The 16,890-nt window shown below is 31.0% G+C and overlaps 1 protein-coding gene across 1 annotated transcript; it reads left to right on the top strand.

Annotated features, from left to right (window-relative positions):
- The first annotated feature begins 2,005 nt into the window (after positions 1-2,005).
- LOC100780369 (cyclin-D1-1) lies at positions 2,006-6,058 on the top strand. Its single transcript, XM_003517795.5, has 6 exons — positions 2,006-2,627; positions 2,871-2,960; positions 3,974-4,072; positions 4,259-4,460; positions 4,560-4,690; positions 4,789-6,058. The coding sequence occupies exons 1-6, from the start codon at positions 2,238-2,240 to the stop codon at positions 5,023-5,025; spliced, it is 1,149 nt and encodes a 382-aa protein (XP_003517843.2). The 5' UTR covers positions 2,006-2,237; the 3' UTR covers positions 5,026-6,058.
- Positions 6,059-16,890: the final 10,832 nt, after the last annotated feature.

The following is a 16,890-nucleotide window of genomic DNA, read 5'->3' as shown; positions in this document are numbered from 1 at the left end:
TATGTTTTAATTATTAAATTTATGTTTCGCTTAAGAGTATCTTATGAACATTAGTTAAAAAATATAAAATTATTTTTATTTGAAATTATAATGATGTATCGATAATACTAAACATTATATTTTAAAAATATAATTGTTTTAAAAAAATATCTTTTAATTCCTTAATCATTGATTAATTTTACTTCATGTAAATAGTTGAATATATATTTTTAATATAAAAAATTTAATGATAAAAATTTATAAAGTTTTGCCTAAAATTTCATGTATCTTCTGAGAGACAATTTTATTTGAGTAAAAATATTCACATGTACAGCATGGTGCGATTTAATTTTTTTATATAATGTTTGTATATTGAAAGGTATATTGGAAGAGATAATCAATTTTAGCTAAATTTAAAATAACTTGTTAATCGGGGTATCAAATTCAAATAATTTTTAATATGATGAGAAATGTAGAAGATTGTTTTTTTCAAAGTAAAATTAAAAAAAAAGAATTTTTTTTCGCATTTTCATTAATTGTAAACACTTTCACTTCTTTCTTTCTGTTTCTCCCTTGCACATATCTCTTCCATTTACATCTTTCTCCCTCTATTTTTTTCACATCTCTTTGTGTCGTATTCATTAGCACGTATACTTTTAGTGATAATATATGATTATGTTAATAATGAGTTATTAACATTTAATTTTTCTTTTGTTAAACAATATTTTCACAATCACAATTAATGTTGAAATCATAATCCTAAGTGCTTGTACTGATCTTGTGTAGTTATTGATTTCTCTCACTGTCATTCTTTAAACTAATTTACATTTTTTAAAGAAAAATAATTAATTTAATTAATCACATTAAATATGTCAATTATTTGTATTATCATTTTAAAATTATATTTTTTTATCTCTCTATCCACTTAATTATTTCTCATTAATGCTTAAAGAGTGAATAATTAAAAAAAATATATAAGAAAAAAATAATTAATGCATCTAGAAATTAAAAAAATAATCTTATAAAAAATGACAAATAAAATTTTGAAAAGAGTCTTAGGGATGAAGGGAGTATTTAAAAAAAATGACAATTAATAATTAAAATTTTTGCAAAAGCTTTTTAATTTTTAAATTTATTATTATTTCAAACGGTAAGATGTTGTAATTAATGTGGAAGAATTAAAAATCTAAGAGAACAAACAAAATTTGACTAATTACTGTAAAACTAGGGTTAGAGAGGTAAAAAAATGCACGTAAGAAACTTAGTAGTGGTAAAGTTTTTGGTTTTAATGGTATTCTTATTGAAGTTTAGAAAATTGAAAGAAAATAAGGTGTTATTTGACTAACTAAGAAATTTAATGAAATTTTTTCAAATCTAAGAAGATGTCAAATAAATTGTAGCGGAACTTTGATTCCTATAACTAACAACAATGAAGATATTATGAATTGTATAAACTAGGAATAAAACTTATGAGTCACTTGTGAAATTACAAAAAAACAAGGTGATTTTTTTTCTTACAAGGATCACGTTGAGGTTTAAACCTAGGATCGGATAAGGTAAAAATAACATAAATGAAAATATTAAAACAAATGTGTAACTATAAAAAGACCAAAATACAAAAATAAATGTATACAAATGAATAACATTGATTCATAAAACACATGTAAGAAATAAGTTAAAGGGGTCAATAAAAGCAAATGACGAAAAAGATAAAAATTGATTTTGGAAGAAATTCTTAAGAGAGATTTCATAGTTATAATATTCTTGATAAAACATTGGCCGATGTAATTGATGTAGCCAATCTTATCTACGAATAAGACTTTTGTCGATACTGTATTTTTATTTGAAATTTGTCTCTTTTTTTTGTATAAAATTTATATTAAAATTCAATTTTTCAATAACTATTTAAAAGTAAAATTTTACGTACGATGAAACTTATTTTAAGAAATACCAAGAATTTAAATTTTTTTTTATCTAAATAAAATATTTTGAAAATGAAACTATGGACCATGCATTTGAAATTCCTTAATTAAAATTTTCAAAATCTATTCAATTCTATTATACATAATTAAAGTTCGAATCGAAAGATTAACTAAGGAGAATCGCACATGTTTGTCCACATATAATTATTTAATATAAAAACAAAACACAAAAAATGTCACCGAAGTTCTATCTTATAAAAAAAAAAAACTAAAAATGAAAAACAAAATAAAAGAAAAACTGACCCAGGCATCGCATATTTATATTCAAACAAACAGATGAAGGAAGCGACCTGTATCTTTCATCAACAGCTACACTCTCTCTTTCTTCACTCTTCACCGCAACTCACACTTCCGGCGAAACCTCCCCGGAAGCCATGGCCAGAGAATGAGTCTCCGCCGATTGCCATGTCGGTCTCCTGCTCCAACTGCTTCCCCGACGACGACCACTCCTTCCTCCTCTGCGGCGAGGACTCCTCCGGAATCATGGATTCCTCGCCGGAGTGTTCCTCCGACCTCGATTCCTCGCCGCCGTCGGAGGCGGAGTCCATCGCCGGATTCATGGAAGACGAGCGCAACTTCGTCCCCGGATTCGAATACCTCAATAGGTTCCAATCTCGCTCTCTCGACGCCTCTGCCAGAGAAGAATCCGTTGCATGGATTCTCAAGGTAACTAACTCTAATTCTAACTCTCCGACGCTAACACCTTTTTCAAATCGCACACGCTGTTGCATTCGTATTACGATTTTGCCACGCGCGTGGAATACCGAACCGGACGGTGCTAAAATGCACCACGCGTAACCGTCTTCATATAATGATTCGGTTCGATTCGGTTCGGTTCGACTTTTAGATCATTTTTTTTTTCGTTTTTGTTTTTTATGAAATCTGGTTTTGATTCGGTGTATGACGCAGGTGCAGGCTTATTACGCTTTTCAACCGGTCACGGCTTATCTTTCCGTTAACTACTTGGATCGGTTCTTGAATTCTCGACCGTTGCCGCCGGTGAGTTATATCAAATGGAGAAATGGAAACTAAATGATGAATTTGAGAGTTTTGATGATTGTTAACAGTGTCACACACGTGCGTACGTGGAATAAAAATAATTCTATGCAGTAATTAAATGATTTTTTTTTTAATTTGAAGGGAAAATGTCCACGGCGCATTGTCACAAGGAAAACATTTTTTTAAATGATTTCATTGATTTAAATGCTAATTAAATATGTATAGTTCGGACACTGTTCTATTTGTATACAGTACAGTACTTTTATTACCTTAGTTATGTTGTTGGTTACGTTATAACGTGCGTACGAATATTATACGTGCTTATTACTATTATTATGTATAATAAATTTTAATTCGCTTATGATCTTTTATAAATAATGCATCATGATGTCTTTATTGATTTTTAAGACTTTTTAGCATATACTGTGTTATTGATTAAAGTTTCGTGAATCTCACTCGCAGTTAATTTTGTAAATATTAATAAATTTCCACCAATGATTAAAATATCTTTTTTTTTAAAATGTATTATTAATATTTTTTTAATGATAGCTTGGGTCTTGTAAAAGTTTTTTTTAATGGGTTTGAATAAATGTTGATAAAATTGATTTGAAATGAAATTGATATAAATTTAATTTTTAAAGTCATGTGATTTATATTTGGATATTTTATATAATATTAATTAGAGTAAAATTCAATATAAACTTTAAATTGAATATAAAAATTATTCAAAATTACTTCTAATTTAAAATTAACTTTTAATTCTTTTTTAATATGAAATTAAATACATAAACAAATATCAAAAATCAATTATTAAATGAGAATCAATTTTTAACATTAAACCAAACACGCACTTACACTTTTTATGTACGTGCACTGCACTGAACGTGGTAATATGTGCCAAAAAGTTTGATTATTAGTGTACTCGTGATAATAAACTGATAATGATAGATGATGATTACCTTTTTTAACTTGATGCTTGATATGTATAAACATGTTTAATGTTTAACTTACAGAAAACGAATGGGTGGCCACTGCAACTTCTCTCTGTTGCGTGCTTGTCTTTAGCAGCAAAGATGGAGGAATCTCTAGTTCCATCTCTTTTGGACCTTCAGGTATATATATGTTCATTATAAGTCACATTCACAAATTCAGTGTAATAATTAATGCTAATATATAAAACCATATCAAGGGCATATTCTTGAAGTTACTTTTTAAAAAAATGTGGACATATTGATTATAATTTTAATATTGAATTCTATACGTGACAGTATACCTCATTCGTAATTTAACGTATACAGGTAGAAGGTGCTAAATACGTATTTGAACCCAAAACAATTAGAAGAATGGAGCTACTTGTTCTGGGCGTGTTGGATTGGAGGCTAAGATCGGTTACCCCATTTAGCTTCCTCGATTTCTTTGCGTGCAAGTTAGATTCAACTGGGACTTTTACCGGGTTCCTCATTTCACGTGCTACACAAATTATCTTATCTAATATACAAGGTATTGATTTTGTAGATACGTGTAAAAATGTCAAGTTTGAGTTGCATTAAAAAAAATATTGGAAAGTGATTAAGGTATGCATTTTCATATTTTCCCCAGAGGCTAGCTTTCTTGCGTATTGGCCATCATGCATTGCTGCAGCAGCCATTCTCCATGCAGCAAATGAAATTCCTAATTGGTCTCTCGTTAGGCCTGAGCATGCAGAGTCATGGTGTGAGGGGTTAAGAAAGGTATTAAGCATGTTTAAAGGGTTTGTTAATAGAATGTTTTTATAATTGAAAGTAAATATGGATTAGGTTGCTAAAACACATTTATCTGATTTTTGCAGGAGAAAATTATAGGGTGCTACCAATTAATGCAAGAACTTGTGATTGACAATAACCAGAGGAAACCCCCTAAGGTGTTACCACAGCTGCGAGTGACAATATCTCGGCCCATTATGAGGTCTAGTGTCTCATCCTTCTTAGCATCATCCTCTTCACCTTCATCATCCTCTTTGTCTTGTAGAAGGAGGAAATTAAATAACTCTTTGTGGGTAGACGATGACAAAGGAAACTCCCAATGAAGAGAAAAAGAACAATAATAGAGGAGGAAAAAAAGAAGAATAATGAAATAAGGTGGTGGACGGTGGTCCAAGTTGTCCAGAAACCGCAAAATTTTTAAGAGGGTTTTTTTGAGTATAAAATGGACTAGAGAGTCGAGGTGTACATTATAATATAGACTATATTTTATGAGAGTTGCGAGCTTTTATTATTTTGTTGGTGGGTGTTGCCATTCATCAATGGCATTGCAGATTCCCTAGGGAAGGGGATTTTGCAAAGTGTGTGTGGGTGTGCGTGAGAGAGAGGTGGGAAATTAGATACAAAGATGCATTTAATGGTTTGGTCGTGCAAGCGTGGAAGAAAGAAGTGTGTAGTTTGGAATTCAAAGATGCGCTTGTTATTGGTGAAAGAGAAGAGAATGGTGGTGGGACATTGCTTCAGAGCTTGGAAGAAGAAAAAAAGCATAGTCTCAGAGCAGATATCAATAGGGTATTGAAAGACTTTGAAGTTTGAGCTGTTTCTTCTTATTATAATGGGGTCTCTAAGTCAAGCTACTCATCTTGGCCAGCATGCCTCGCTTCTTCAGTTTACACGTTACTTTTGGTAGTGTGATGGGATACCACTAGAGTACAAAAAAAGAAATAGCAATAAGGTGAATCTTATCACATTTTGTGAACTTATGATGATACGTGTGAGACGCCTCTGGTGTGTGTCTCGCACGTGCCTACGTGTGATTTTTTATTTTTGTTTTTTATTTTTTTTATGTTTTAGCTATGGCGGGAAATGCTTTTTATTTCTTTATTTCTTTTTTGGCTTGAGCTTTGGCCTAACTATACAGGATCCATTGCCTGGTGTCCACGCGTGATGGAAACACGTGTCTATAGTTTTCATTTTTTGTTTTGGATTTTTTCATTTGTTTTCAAGAGAGGAGAACCCTCTTTTGTTTTCTTTTTAGTGCCTAATTGGCTTTGGGAGAAATTGGAGTAAAGGCCTTTGGGGCCTTTTCCTGAGTGCTTTGTATTGAATTCATTAATAATGACACTGTTAATTCTATAATTTCTTTTAGTAACATATTCTTTTCCCTCATTCTTACATTCTATATCTAGGTAACTTCTTGACACTTGAATGAATTATGTGGTTGAAGAAGAGTTTGACCAAACCTAAATTGTTCAGCTGACTTATGATCTAATGAATTAATCCACCCAATAACGTGACACATGCTTCACAATTAGATACCATGTAGATTTGCCATTTGTTCTTATTACTGAATGAAAAGAAAAGTTTTAAGTCCCTCTCTGGAATCTAGTGAGGCATAACTCTGAATTGGATGCACTACTTGGCCCCGCTAGCAATAAAAGAGGGTTTCAATCAGTGACTATGACTCCTCAATTAACCAGTGTCTGCTCGTGACCATCTCCAGGCTGTTCTGTTCTATCTTGGTATTATTATGTATGCATACATTCAACCAGCCACTAGCCCTCTGAAATTTCAGACAGTCCTTGTGGTTCATTCACTCAGACAGAGATCTTCATGTAAGGATCATTTATTTTAGGCACCTACACATCTCAAAATTTACATCACATACCTCTTGGCTAATAAACACTACTAATGAAATGGAAGATGGGTAGCAACTACCTAAATGAGTTAGCTTTTGAAACACATATTTAACAATGAAAGTAAACACAGATCTTTAAAAAGCTACTTTAGTGTAAATTTCTTCCCTACAAATGCTAAATTAAAAGGCCCGGGTCACAGAGAGGGGTTGTCATTTAGCCCCATATCCCCGACACAAGGTATATTATTTTTGCATGCAGTAACACTAGCACACACACCACCATGGCTTTATTCCCATGTCTTCGCAAAAAAAAAAGTAACCCATGCATGTTAGGCATTTGTCTCGCAATATCTTATCAACACTTTCCTTTGCATGATGACACCACCGTATGGCCTCTCATTGGATAAACATCCTATTCTCTGCTTCTCATCCATGCACTTGTGTCTAATTAAACCCCATGTTCATGATCAAACCATGCCACTGCATAGATGGACCATAGTGAAGAAAAATATGGCTACGTAGTGACAATCTAAGCTTAGTACCTATTTCTCGCATTGCTCTTGGATGCTTGCTATAATTGAATATGCCATGGATCAAGGACTAGTCATTGGACCACCCTATTGATTTATTGCGTACAACAACACTAGGAATTTTCTTTAACTTCCACCTGATTTTCTTTTTACCTTTTATGAAGCAGATTGGAATTCATACTTGAACTAAAATATCTGGGTCATCCTCATTGAGTAGAGGCATGGTCTGTTTCCTACATAGTACATACTATACTATTCTTGCTTTATGAATGGCTTCAGGATAGTGCCACCTATGTGGATCCCCCAATTAACCATTTTATATTCTACGTGTCAATTTATTAAGACGTGCAATTTATTAAAGATAATGGCAGTTTGTGTAGCCAATTAATGCAATGAATCAATAGGTCAACTTAGTGGGAGCCATAAAAATTTGTATTAAGTGCTAATTAATGAAATTAATTAATCAGATCAACGAACCATCTTCCCCACTGGTCAGGTTATTCAGATCAAAGTCATCAAACAATTGCATGACAGCTGGTAAATCGTGACAGAAATGGATCCGCTTATATCGATTTTTAAACATAATTAAAAGTCATGTTTTTCTAAAAAAAAAACATAAACTCATGTTAAAATTTTATACTAGTACCTATTTCTCTCTAGATAGATATATTAAATATGTATCCCGGCTATTTAATTTATCGTGAAAGAGATAGACGCAGGACTTTAATATAACCTATCATAGTACTAAATGAAAGAATCATATCTTTTCCCGTAATCAACACAATGATAAATCTACGGAGCCTCTGTGTGATAAAATCCTAACATTAATCAAAAGCCAGTTTCGTAATTATAGTATTAATGGGACATATAGTAGCTATGACAAATTAAAAGACAAGATTACAAAACTTTGATTATCTGATCAGGACATAAAGCTTGGTCCCTTCCTAATTCTTCTATCAATTAAAGCAATGCACGTGTAGAAGAGTATCGATTTCTTTTACCCAAATGTAAAGCTGATTAGTAAACCCCAACACTATGTTGATGTAGGACAAGAGTATGCACAGCTTGTGTCAAGAAAGGCTCTAATAACCAACAAAACTCGGTATTTCAGCTGATCAAAAAATAAAAAAATAAAACTTGGTATAATTGGTAATTAATTAAATTCTTTAAACATGTTAATTTACTAAATCCTAGTTATATTTAGGAAGAAACTTTTGTTAATAAAGGTTAATGTCTCAACTTCGATCTTTCCACCTCAAAAAGATTAATTTTTAATTGCCCTTTAGTGCAAGAAAAGGGTTTTGTATATTCGTATATTTATAGTACAATATGTAAAAGCTGATCTATATTTTTCTTTTCAAATCCATAGTGAATTACGATCACGATACACTTAAGGTAAAAAAAATTCATAAGTGTAGAAAACGACTACTAAAATAACATTCTTCTTTACTATTTTCTTGTGAGGTTATATGTGAAAGACATAATTAACGGGTTAGGGTCCCTTTGAGATATATGTGATAAGGAGGGAGCTGTCAGTCTGCCATACCCGGATATTGGGGCACGAGATGAGATGTGAATCCTTCTCAAAAGTTGGAGAACTATATGAGAATTTTGGATTTTGTCATCCCATTAGTTCCCACCAATATATAGTCCATCATGAGGGCCAAATAATATAGTGTACTATGGGAATTTGGGTTATTGATGATCACTTTTCATAGCTTATAATTTATCCATTATTATGGCATGCATGGAAAGGGATGACCAGAATAATTATGGTCACCAAATCTGAAAGTTAAACAGTAAACATTGTTTAAACCTATGAGATAGAGTGACATGTCCACCCCCATAACAAGTGATTACCTAAGCGAGAAATTATTACATAATTTTGGACCATTAAGTGTTTATGATTTCAACTAATCTTCACAACATATATTATCAGAATTTTTTATGACAAATGCTAATTAGTACTTTTACAACATTGTTTAAGGAATTAAAAAGAAAAAAAAACTTTTGTTGGTTGCACAAAATTATGTTGTCCATGATTATTTTTATATTTTTTTATGATTTTTACAATAAATATTTACTTCTTTTAATTCATTAACTAATATCCTAAAAACACTAGTTAGAAAGATCCATTTTTGATATATGAAAGAGAATTAGTAACACTTAATTTCGTGTAACATGAAAATTAATTAGAACCGGGACAATGTTGAATCATGTAATAATTTAATTATCCAACTAGACACCTAAATGCTTTTATCATATTTTTGTCTTAAATGTGTATGCTAAGCTATACAGGGCACTTTACATCTCTTGTTTCCTTATCTCACAATAAAGAAATAAGCTCCCTCACGCAGTTCCTTTACATGTAAACAGAATGAGCTTTTTAAAGTGAGAGGAATGAGGAATCCTAAGTTTATAATCCAAAAGCCAAAAAAATCTTTCCCTCCCTCAATAAATGGTAGGCCTTGGAGGGGTTTGTACATGTAGGATGTAGTCTTTATCAACTTATTTTGTTAGGGAATTTTCCACTTTAGGTGGCCATATGAAAAGGATAGACTATAGAGGACTGCAATTGAATTATTATTTTTTAATTTATATTATTTGGTTGTAAAATTAGTAATATATGCTCGTGGGGTAACTGCAAAAAGGTCTATTAATATAGGACCCCTGAGGGATAAAAGGTTCAAAAGCTGGAATGATTCTGAGTTCTCAGATATGGTTTCTGAGATTTTGATGCTGAATACAAGACACAGCACTAAGCTCAAGTCCTTGAGGCACTCATTGTCCCCATTCTACAGCGATTTTTGATAAAAAGAATAAAAGACAGATAATGAAAAGAAAAGATAGGAAGAAAAGCAACAAAAAGGAAAGCCTATACAACAAAAATGATGGCGCCAGAACTCAGCATTAATATGCACATTAAACTCCTTGTAAATACGTATGTCTCTTCTCAATAATGAATATCATGCTCACAAGTCCCATCCATATGATCATTTTGATTCTGGCTAATAAATTATGTTGTACTATGATCATAAGCATGTACTTACGTATAATTATATATACTTATTGATCTAGTCCCTTTGCCATATATCATTCTAATTCTGATTAGAGAACAACAACTAAAGTATTTATGGAATTGCATCTAAGTTTTATTTTTTTTACAAAGGAAAAAACTTATAAATAATTCCTTAAGTGTTTTTAAATTGTTTTCTAATTAGGCATGAAGTTTCGTCTTAGTCATCAGTGTAATAAATGCTTGCATTCAGATTAGTAAAATAAAACTCCAATTATTAAAAAAAATAAAAATTCTGGAGAATAACACCAAAAGTATTTATAGAACTACATCTGTATATATTTTTTCATGATAATAATACTAGGCGTCTACCGTATATAGACAATGTTGCACAATATAATTGTGAGTTTAGATTCAAACTTGGAAGGTTCACCTATTAATTAATTTGTATTTACTAGCTTTAAATAAATGTTGCTTTTTGTCTTGTAATTGAATTTTCCCTCTTTGGATGCCATAAAAAGGTGGAGAAAGAGGTGTGATAGAGCTAGCTAGAATTTAGAGGAGGAGCGTCAAGCGTGGTGTCGTGGTGCTTTATTTTATGCTTTGTGTTAGTGCCTGCCATGGACCTCTCTGTAGTCACAGAGTGGAGACAAAAGAGTCACCTGCTTAATCATCAAGACTCTATAGAGAGCCACCATTTCTATCTATTATATCAACGTCCACCTCTTTACCACTTTTTCGACAACCAATTTCATTTGTCACTCCATTTAGTTACTTATTATATATATGTCATATATATTATACTACCTCTCTTATACTTATTATAAGAAACAGATGATGGTATTATAATAAGGACCAAAAGTAATTAATATATATTAAGAGTTCCATTTCTATATACTGATAGATGGTGTAAAATTTACGTTACTAATCAATCAAAAATTATAATTATATGATTTTAAAGTTAATTATTATACAAGTTAATAAACTTATAGTTTATAATTAAATGACATTATATATAAAGCTTTTTTACCCAATGATTAATAAACTTTCCTTTCTTTTCCCCGTCCATATCAAGAAGTACCGAACAAAAAACTTTATGTGAAAGCAGCATGACATGTCTGAAATTCATTAGTTGGTTTATAAAATGAAAAAGAAAAAGAAAATGGAAGGGTAAGAGTTGTTTGGCGTGGCATCAAAACATGATCAAATTCGGAGTGTGGGTTTTATAATAATGATAACATTTAATATCATTTTTATGGTGTGGAACAAAGTGGTAAGTTTTGGTGGCGCTCTTGCATAGTTGCATGTATAGTGTAACGCAATGAAAACCTTAGAAAAGATGGAATAGACAAGAGAAAGAGGAGAGGCTGGTTAGCAGAGTTGAGAAAGTACAACGAAAATGATCATAGATAGATAGATATAGAAGGTCTAATTTTTATATGGTGAATGGAAAGGTAGATATGGGTTCATCACTCAGTTTTCGATCCTTTCTTCTGGTCATTAACAATCATAGTACGTGCATGTTTATATATACCATTCCTTTACTTTGTTAAAAGCGTAAAGATGATGTGTAAAATGCCTTGTCTATATTTCCTTTAATTTTCTTCCTCACACTATCTTTATGATCACTACACTGCTCAAGTGAATGAAATTTAGACAGAAAGAGATGTGACCACCATGCATATTGCATTCTAAAATATTTACCCCACGGAGAGCCCATGCACCTTCCCATCAACTGAAGAGAGAGAGAGTCTAAGTCTAATATGTGTTTTAAATCCATGATTTTTATTTTTATTCCAATCTATTTATTTAATATAGGCATAGTTTTTTTTAAAAAAAATTTAATCTAACCTGGAATCTTAATAAAATTTAATTAAATTCATAATAAGACATTTTAAATAGATAATATATGTGAATTAGCAAAATTAAATCTTTAATTAAGGTTACATATATATATATATATATATATATATATATATATATATATAATCTTAAAACATTATAATGAAAATTTAATGTAACAACAATAATAGTAATTGAAATAGACCAGTTTGTTAAGTTTAATTTTTCTTAAATGACTTAAAATTTGATTTTGTTTAACTAGTTAGACATTTTTTTTAAATCCTTTGATTTAACTTATTTAATAAACATCCTCGAGCTTACTTGGATTTATTAATGTAAGTTCATAATAAATAATTATTTACCAAACAATATGGACTTATCTTCAAAGTTGATCATTTTTGTTTTATAAAAGACATGCATATACATCACAAAAGGAAAAGAAATCCTAATTATGTTAGCATCTCTTTCAAAGTTGATAATTCAAAGCTATAACCATAATCAAAACTACTCTTAAAAAAAATTGATTGATTACTAAATTAGTTATTTACAAGGTCATCAAACTAAAAATGTTAAATTTAATTCAGGTTTTTAAAATGAGACTTAATTAGTATGATGGAAGTTTAGTCTATATGGGCTTTAATCTGCTCGACAAATGGTCAAATTGAACTAGAAAATACACAAATTTAATTCATTTTAAAAATACAAAATTTGAGTTATTGTGTTATTGAATTATTATGTGTGGATTTGTGTTATCAATTTTAATACTTCAAATATTATTTTGAATTTTAGAATATGAATAAATGTTTCTTAATCAAATAATATTAGTTATATACTTATATATAATAAACACATATATAATTAATTTTTAAATATATATCGGGTCAATTGCTAGTCCACCGTTTGGACCAGTACCTCAATCAAGTGAATGATCGGACCGGGATTCATAACTTTGGATTGGAGTTTAGTGGATCAATCAACATAATTCATTTTTTCACCTTTAAAAGGTGGCTATGTAATTTTAGAGGGGAGCAACTCGTAGGGTCCTGGAAACCATAAGGCCAATGAGGCCTTTGCCTTAGGCCCCCAAGAGTTTCATTTTTTTTTTTTACATTTTTAATATTTTTTTTGTCAATTTAAATTATTAAGTGGTAAATTTTGTTAAGATATAATTTATCATTTGTAATCATTTTTTCATTAATAAGACTACATAATCTTAAGTTATGAATGTAATGGTCATCGTAAATCATTTATCTAAAATATCACCTTCACCAATAGAGCCAAAATTTCGTGAAAAACGTAAAATTCATAGAAAATTTCATTTTGATGAAAATACTAGTAATGAGATCACACATTCACCTGAAGAATCTTTTCGTATTGAGTATTTTTTATACATATTAGATCAATCAATTAATTCTATTGAGACATGATTTGAACAATTTTTATAATATGAGACTATTTTTGGTTTTTTATTTGATTCCAAAAAAATTAAAGCTTTAGATGAGGATGAATTGAAAAAATATTGTATTAATCTTGAAAAGTTTTTAAGGTTTAATGAATACTCTGATATTGATATTGATGGTCTTGATTTATTTTCAGAATTGAAAGTACTAAGAGAAGTGTTAAGAGAAGAAATTAGCACACTAATAGAAGTATTGAGTTATATTAAAACTTTAGATTCTTTTTCAAATGTTTATATTGCATATAGAATTTTATTGACAATCCCTGTAACAATTGCTACTGCTGAAAGAAGTTTTTCAAAATTAAAATTGCTTAAATCATATCTAAAATCAACAATGTTACAAGATAAATTGAATGAATTAGCTATTTTATCTATTGAAAGTGAAGTGCTAGAATTGTCTGATTATAAAACTCTGATAAATAGTTTTGCAGCTAAAAAAGCTAGAAAATTAATATAAAAATTGATATTTTATATAATATACTAAATTTCTTTAAAATTCTTGTAAAAAAAAATTCCTTTTAATATTTTTGTCTTAGACTTCAAAATGTCTATATACGGCCTGACAACTCGTATACTCAAGATTAAAAATGGCACCAATCTCAAATATGAAAGAATACGAAGACTACTTCTATTTTGTCATGTGTACATAGGGAAAGTGATTATTTAAGCCGGAGAATCAAATAGGAATTCAATCCTCTACATATCTTACGAGTTCATACTTTTAATACATCTTTATAATGTGGGATTATGCAAGATATCTAATTGATCACTTGTGATGAGTTCACCAATCCCCACTTAATTTGCATAGTCAAACCTAAAAGGTGAAAAGGAAGTTATGTTTAAATACGAAACTTATAACATACCACTTAGTCAAAAGCTTTTGTTTTCTTAAATCTTCGATTTTTGCACACTGTTCCATTGGATTTTGTAACTTCGGAAAGTTGTATAAAATTAAAGGTGCTAGCTAGTGCCTATCTTCATTGGGTTTCTTATGAATTTTGATTAGTTAATTTAGTATTAGTTATATTAATTAATAGAATCACATCTGGTCATGCTCAACTGCAACCTAGCCTCCCTTTCCCGTTTCTTTTTGTTCAAGTGACAAAAAGATTAATCATGTAGCCTTCATTCGTTAGGCATTTTAACTTAGTAATTTTCATGCCATGGAAGCTAAATGCCTAAAGTTTTTTCTCCCCCTTTATTTAGTTTATAAGGTGCACAGGCTTGGTATTTCTATTTGAGTGCAAGGAATCCACCATGATAGCGCAATACAAGAAAGATAGACTAACAAAGTGAAATGTTTCACAAAAAGAGGGGTTCATACTTAATTATTATTCAACTCTATTTTAACTAAAATTCTTTCCAATAAAAAAATGCATGTAGGAAACCAAAAAATTAACTCTATCCATAGATAGTTATGTTACTGGGAATAAGAAGTGTGAGATGCTAAACAATAAACAAAGTGAAATCATTCAACCATTGGGATTCTATCCAATATCGATTGAAATCATTCACCGCTAACTACTTTGTTGTTAAAAACCATTGGGATTTTTTTGTTGTAAGGAGTCGGGACTAATAAATATAGGCCAAGACATGCAAACAAACTCATGACATATGGATGTTAACAACGTGACAGCCAAAAAAAGAAGTTTGGGTTCATATTATGTTAAAATTTTCATACATCATAAATATTTATAGGATCATGCTTATGTGAATTAGGTTACCAAGAAATGATTAGAAACGCCAATGGTTCTTGCCTCCTCATATCATTATTCTTGAACAATTTAAACCCACTTGAATACTTTCATGTCATCTTCAATATTGTATTTGTAGGATATGATTTTTCCTCTCTCTTTCTCAAATTTGATGGGTATGGATGTGTAGATTAGACAAAAGTTACTACTATATGTCTCAAGACATATTTATAGCGAAAGTGAAGAGGGTATCTACTCTTTCATAAAGCGGCGCAATGATTCATTTATGTCTCTTGATAATAAAAAAATCATGTTAATTTAAACCACACTCACTTCAAGAACATAGAGTTGTAGTCGCAGAAGATCGAGCAGCGTCAACCATGACACTGCTGCTACTAGCGTTGCCCAAAGCTGATGCAATTGTCCACATACCTAAAAAATTAACATGAAAAGTCTTTGTGGCGGCAACTGCCACAACCAATTCTAATCCTTGCCCTAAAATAACGATGGCTACAACTGCCGCTATGTAAACTTTTACAATTTTAATCCTTGTCATAAAATAATGATAACTACAACTTAATACATATAGAATTGATTGTGGTGGTCATGATCACAATTAATTTCATATGTATTATGATTAACAAATATGTGGATGATCATTGTAGTGTCATTTGTTGTTGTAATTTGGTTTTCGATAAATTAATTTTTTTTATAATTAACTTTAGGGATACATTTGAATGAATGTTGATAAAATCGATTTTGAAGTGATATGATTTATATTTAAATGTTTTTATTATAAAATTAATTTATGAGAAATTCTGTACAAAATTTTAAATCTAGCCCAAAAGCTACTCGTTATGTGTTGGTATTTATTTGGAGACTATCTTTGGATCGGTTGCCAACATTGGACAACCTTTCAAGGAGAAACTTTAATTTGCAACCATTTACTATTCTCTGTCCATTTTGCCAATAGGTAGAGAAGAGTGCTACACATTCGATGTTCAGCTGCAACTTTTAATCAAAAGTGTGGAACAATTGTTATCGCTGGCCAGGTATTATAACGTCTCAACCTATGGTCTCTTTGGTGTCCCCGAAACAATATTGTCTTTAAGGAAGAAGAGGTGGACTTGGACCTTGTGTTAGAGCTCATCAAGTACAGATCATGGGCATGGCTAAACTCAAAACTTCAGTCATTTCGATTCTCATTTTACGAAATATGGTATGCCAACCGTTCGTTTTGTTTGAAAAAGATATGATTTTTTTTATATTGCCTGCATGAAAAAGTGCACATTATATGTTGGGGTAGGATGTGATTTCAGAGGGTGGGGGCTAAAGAATCATAACATGGTCTCTTGTGGGAGATATATTTTACGGGCGTGTAGGCATGTGTTAAGCACAAAGTAAAGAAATGTTCCCAGGTTCAAGATAGGGATGATCTCCAGGCAAAAGAAAAACAAACAAAAATTAATTGTCAATTATCATGCTTCCATTTCATAGAAAATAAAGTAAATACAAGAAATCAACCCTAGATTCATAGGTTAGAGTGACAACTGTAGCTAGCTGCAGGAACCTTCTCGGAAGGAAAAGACATAATTAGCCACAACAACCATAAACTCAACAACAATAATAAGACAAAGTCCCTAAGCCTAGAGGGCCTCATAGTAGTGCATTTGGGCCTAACAAAGGGATGACCCAAGTTCCTATCGATACTCACCCCTTCAAAGTTGACTTTGTCCTCAAAGTCGTAGGTTAGATCGACCTCAAAATCATGGCCCATGGGCTGGTTAAGCCT

The sequence above is a fragment of the Glycine max genome, chromosome 1, assembly GCF_000004515.6.
Source record: "Glycine max cultivar Williams 82 chromosome 1, Glycine_max_v4.0, whole genome shotgun sequence".
NCBI classification, from domain to species: Eukaryota; Viridiplantae; Streptophyta; class Magnoliopsida; order Fabales; family Fabaceae; genus Glycine; species Glycine max.
This window is presented reverse-complemented; position numbering and strand designations above follow the sequence as displayed.

Bases quoted from the DNA above. Each gene is read 5' to 3' on its own strand.
- LOC100780369 (XM_003517795.5), top strand. From the start codon at position 2,238: ATGAAGGAAGCGACCTGTATCTTTCATCAACAGCTACACTCTCTCTTT. The intron at 2,628-2,870 runs GTAACTAACTCT...TGTATGACGCAG, and splicing joins CCGTTGCATGGATTCTCAAG to GTGCAGGCTTATTACGCTTT. The intron at 4,073-4,258 runs GTATATATATGT...TAACGTATACAG, and splicing joins CATCTCTTTTGGACCTTCAG to GTAGAAGGTGCTAAATACGT.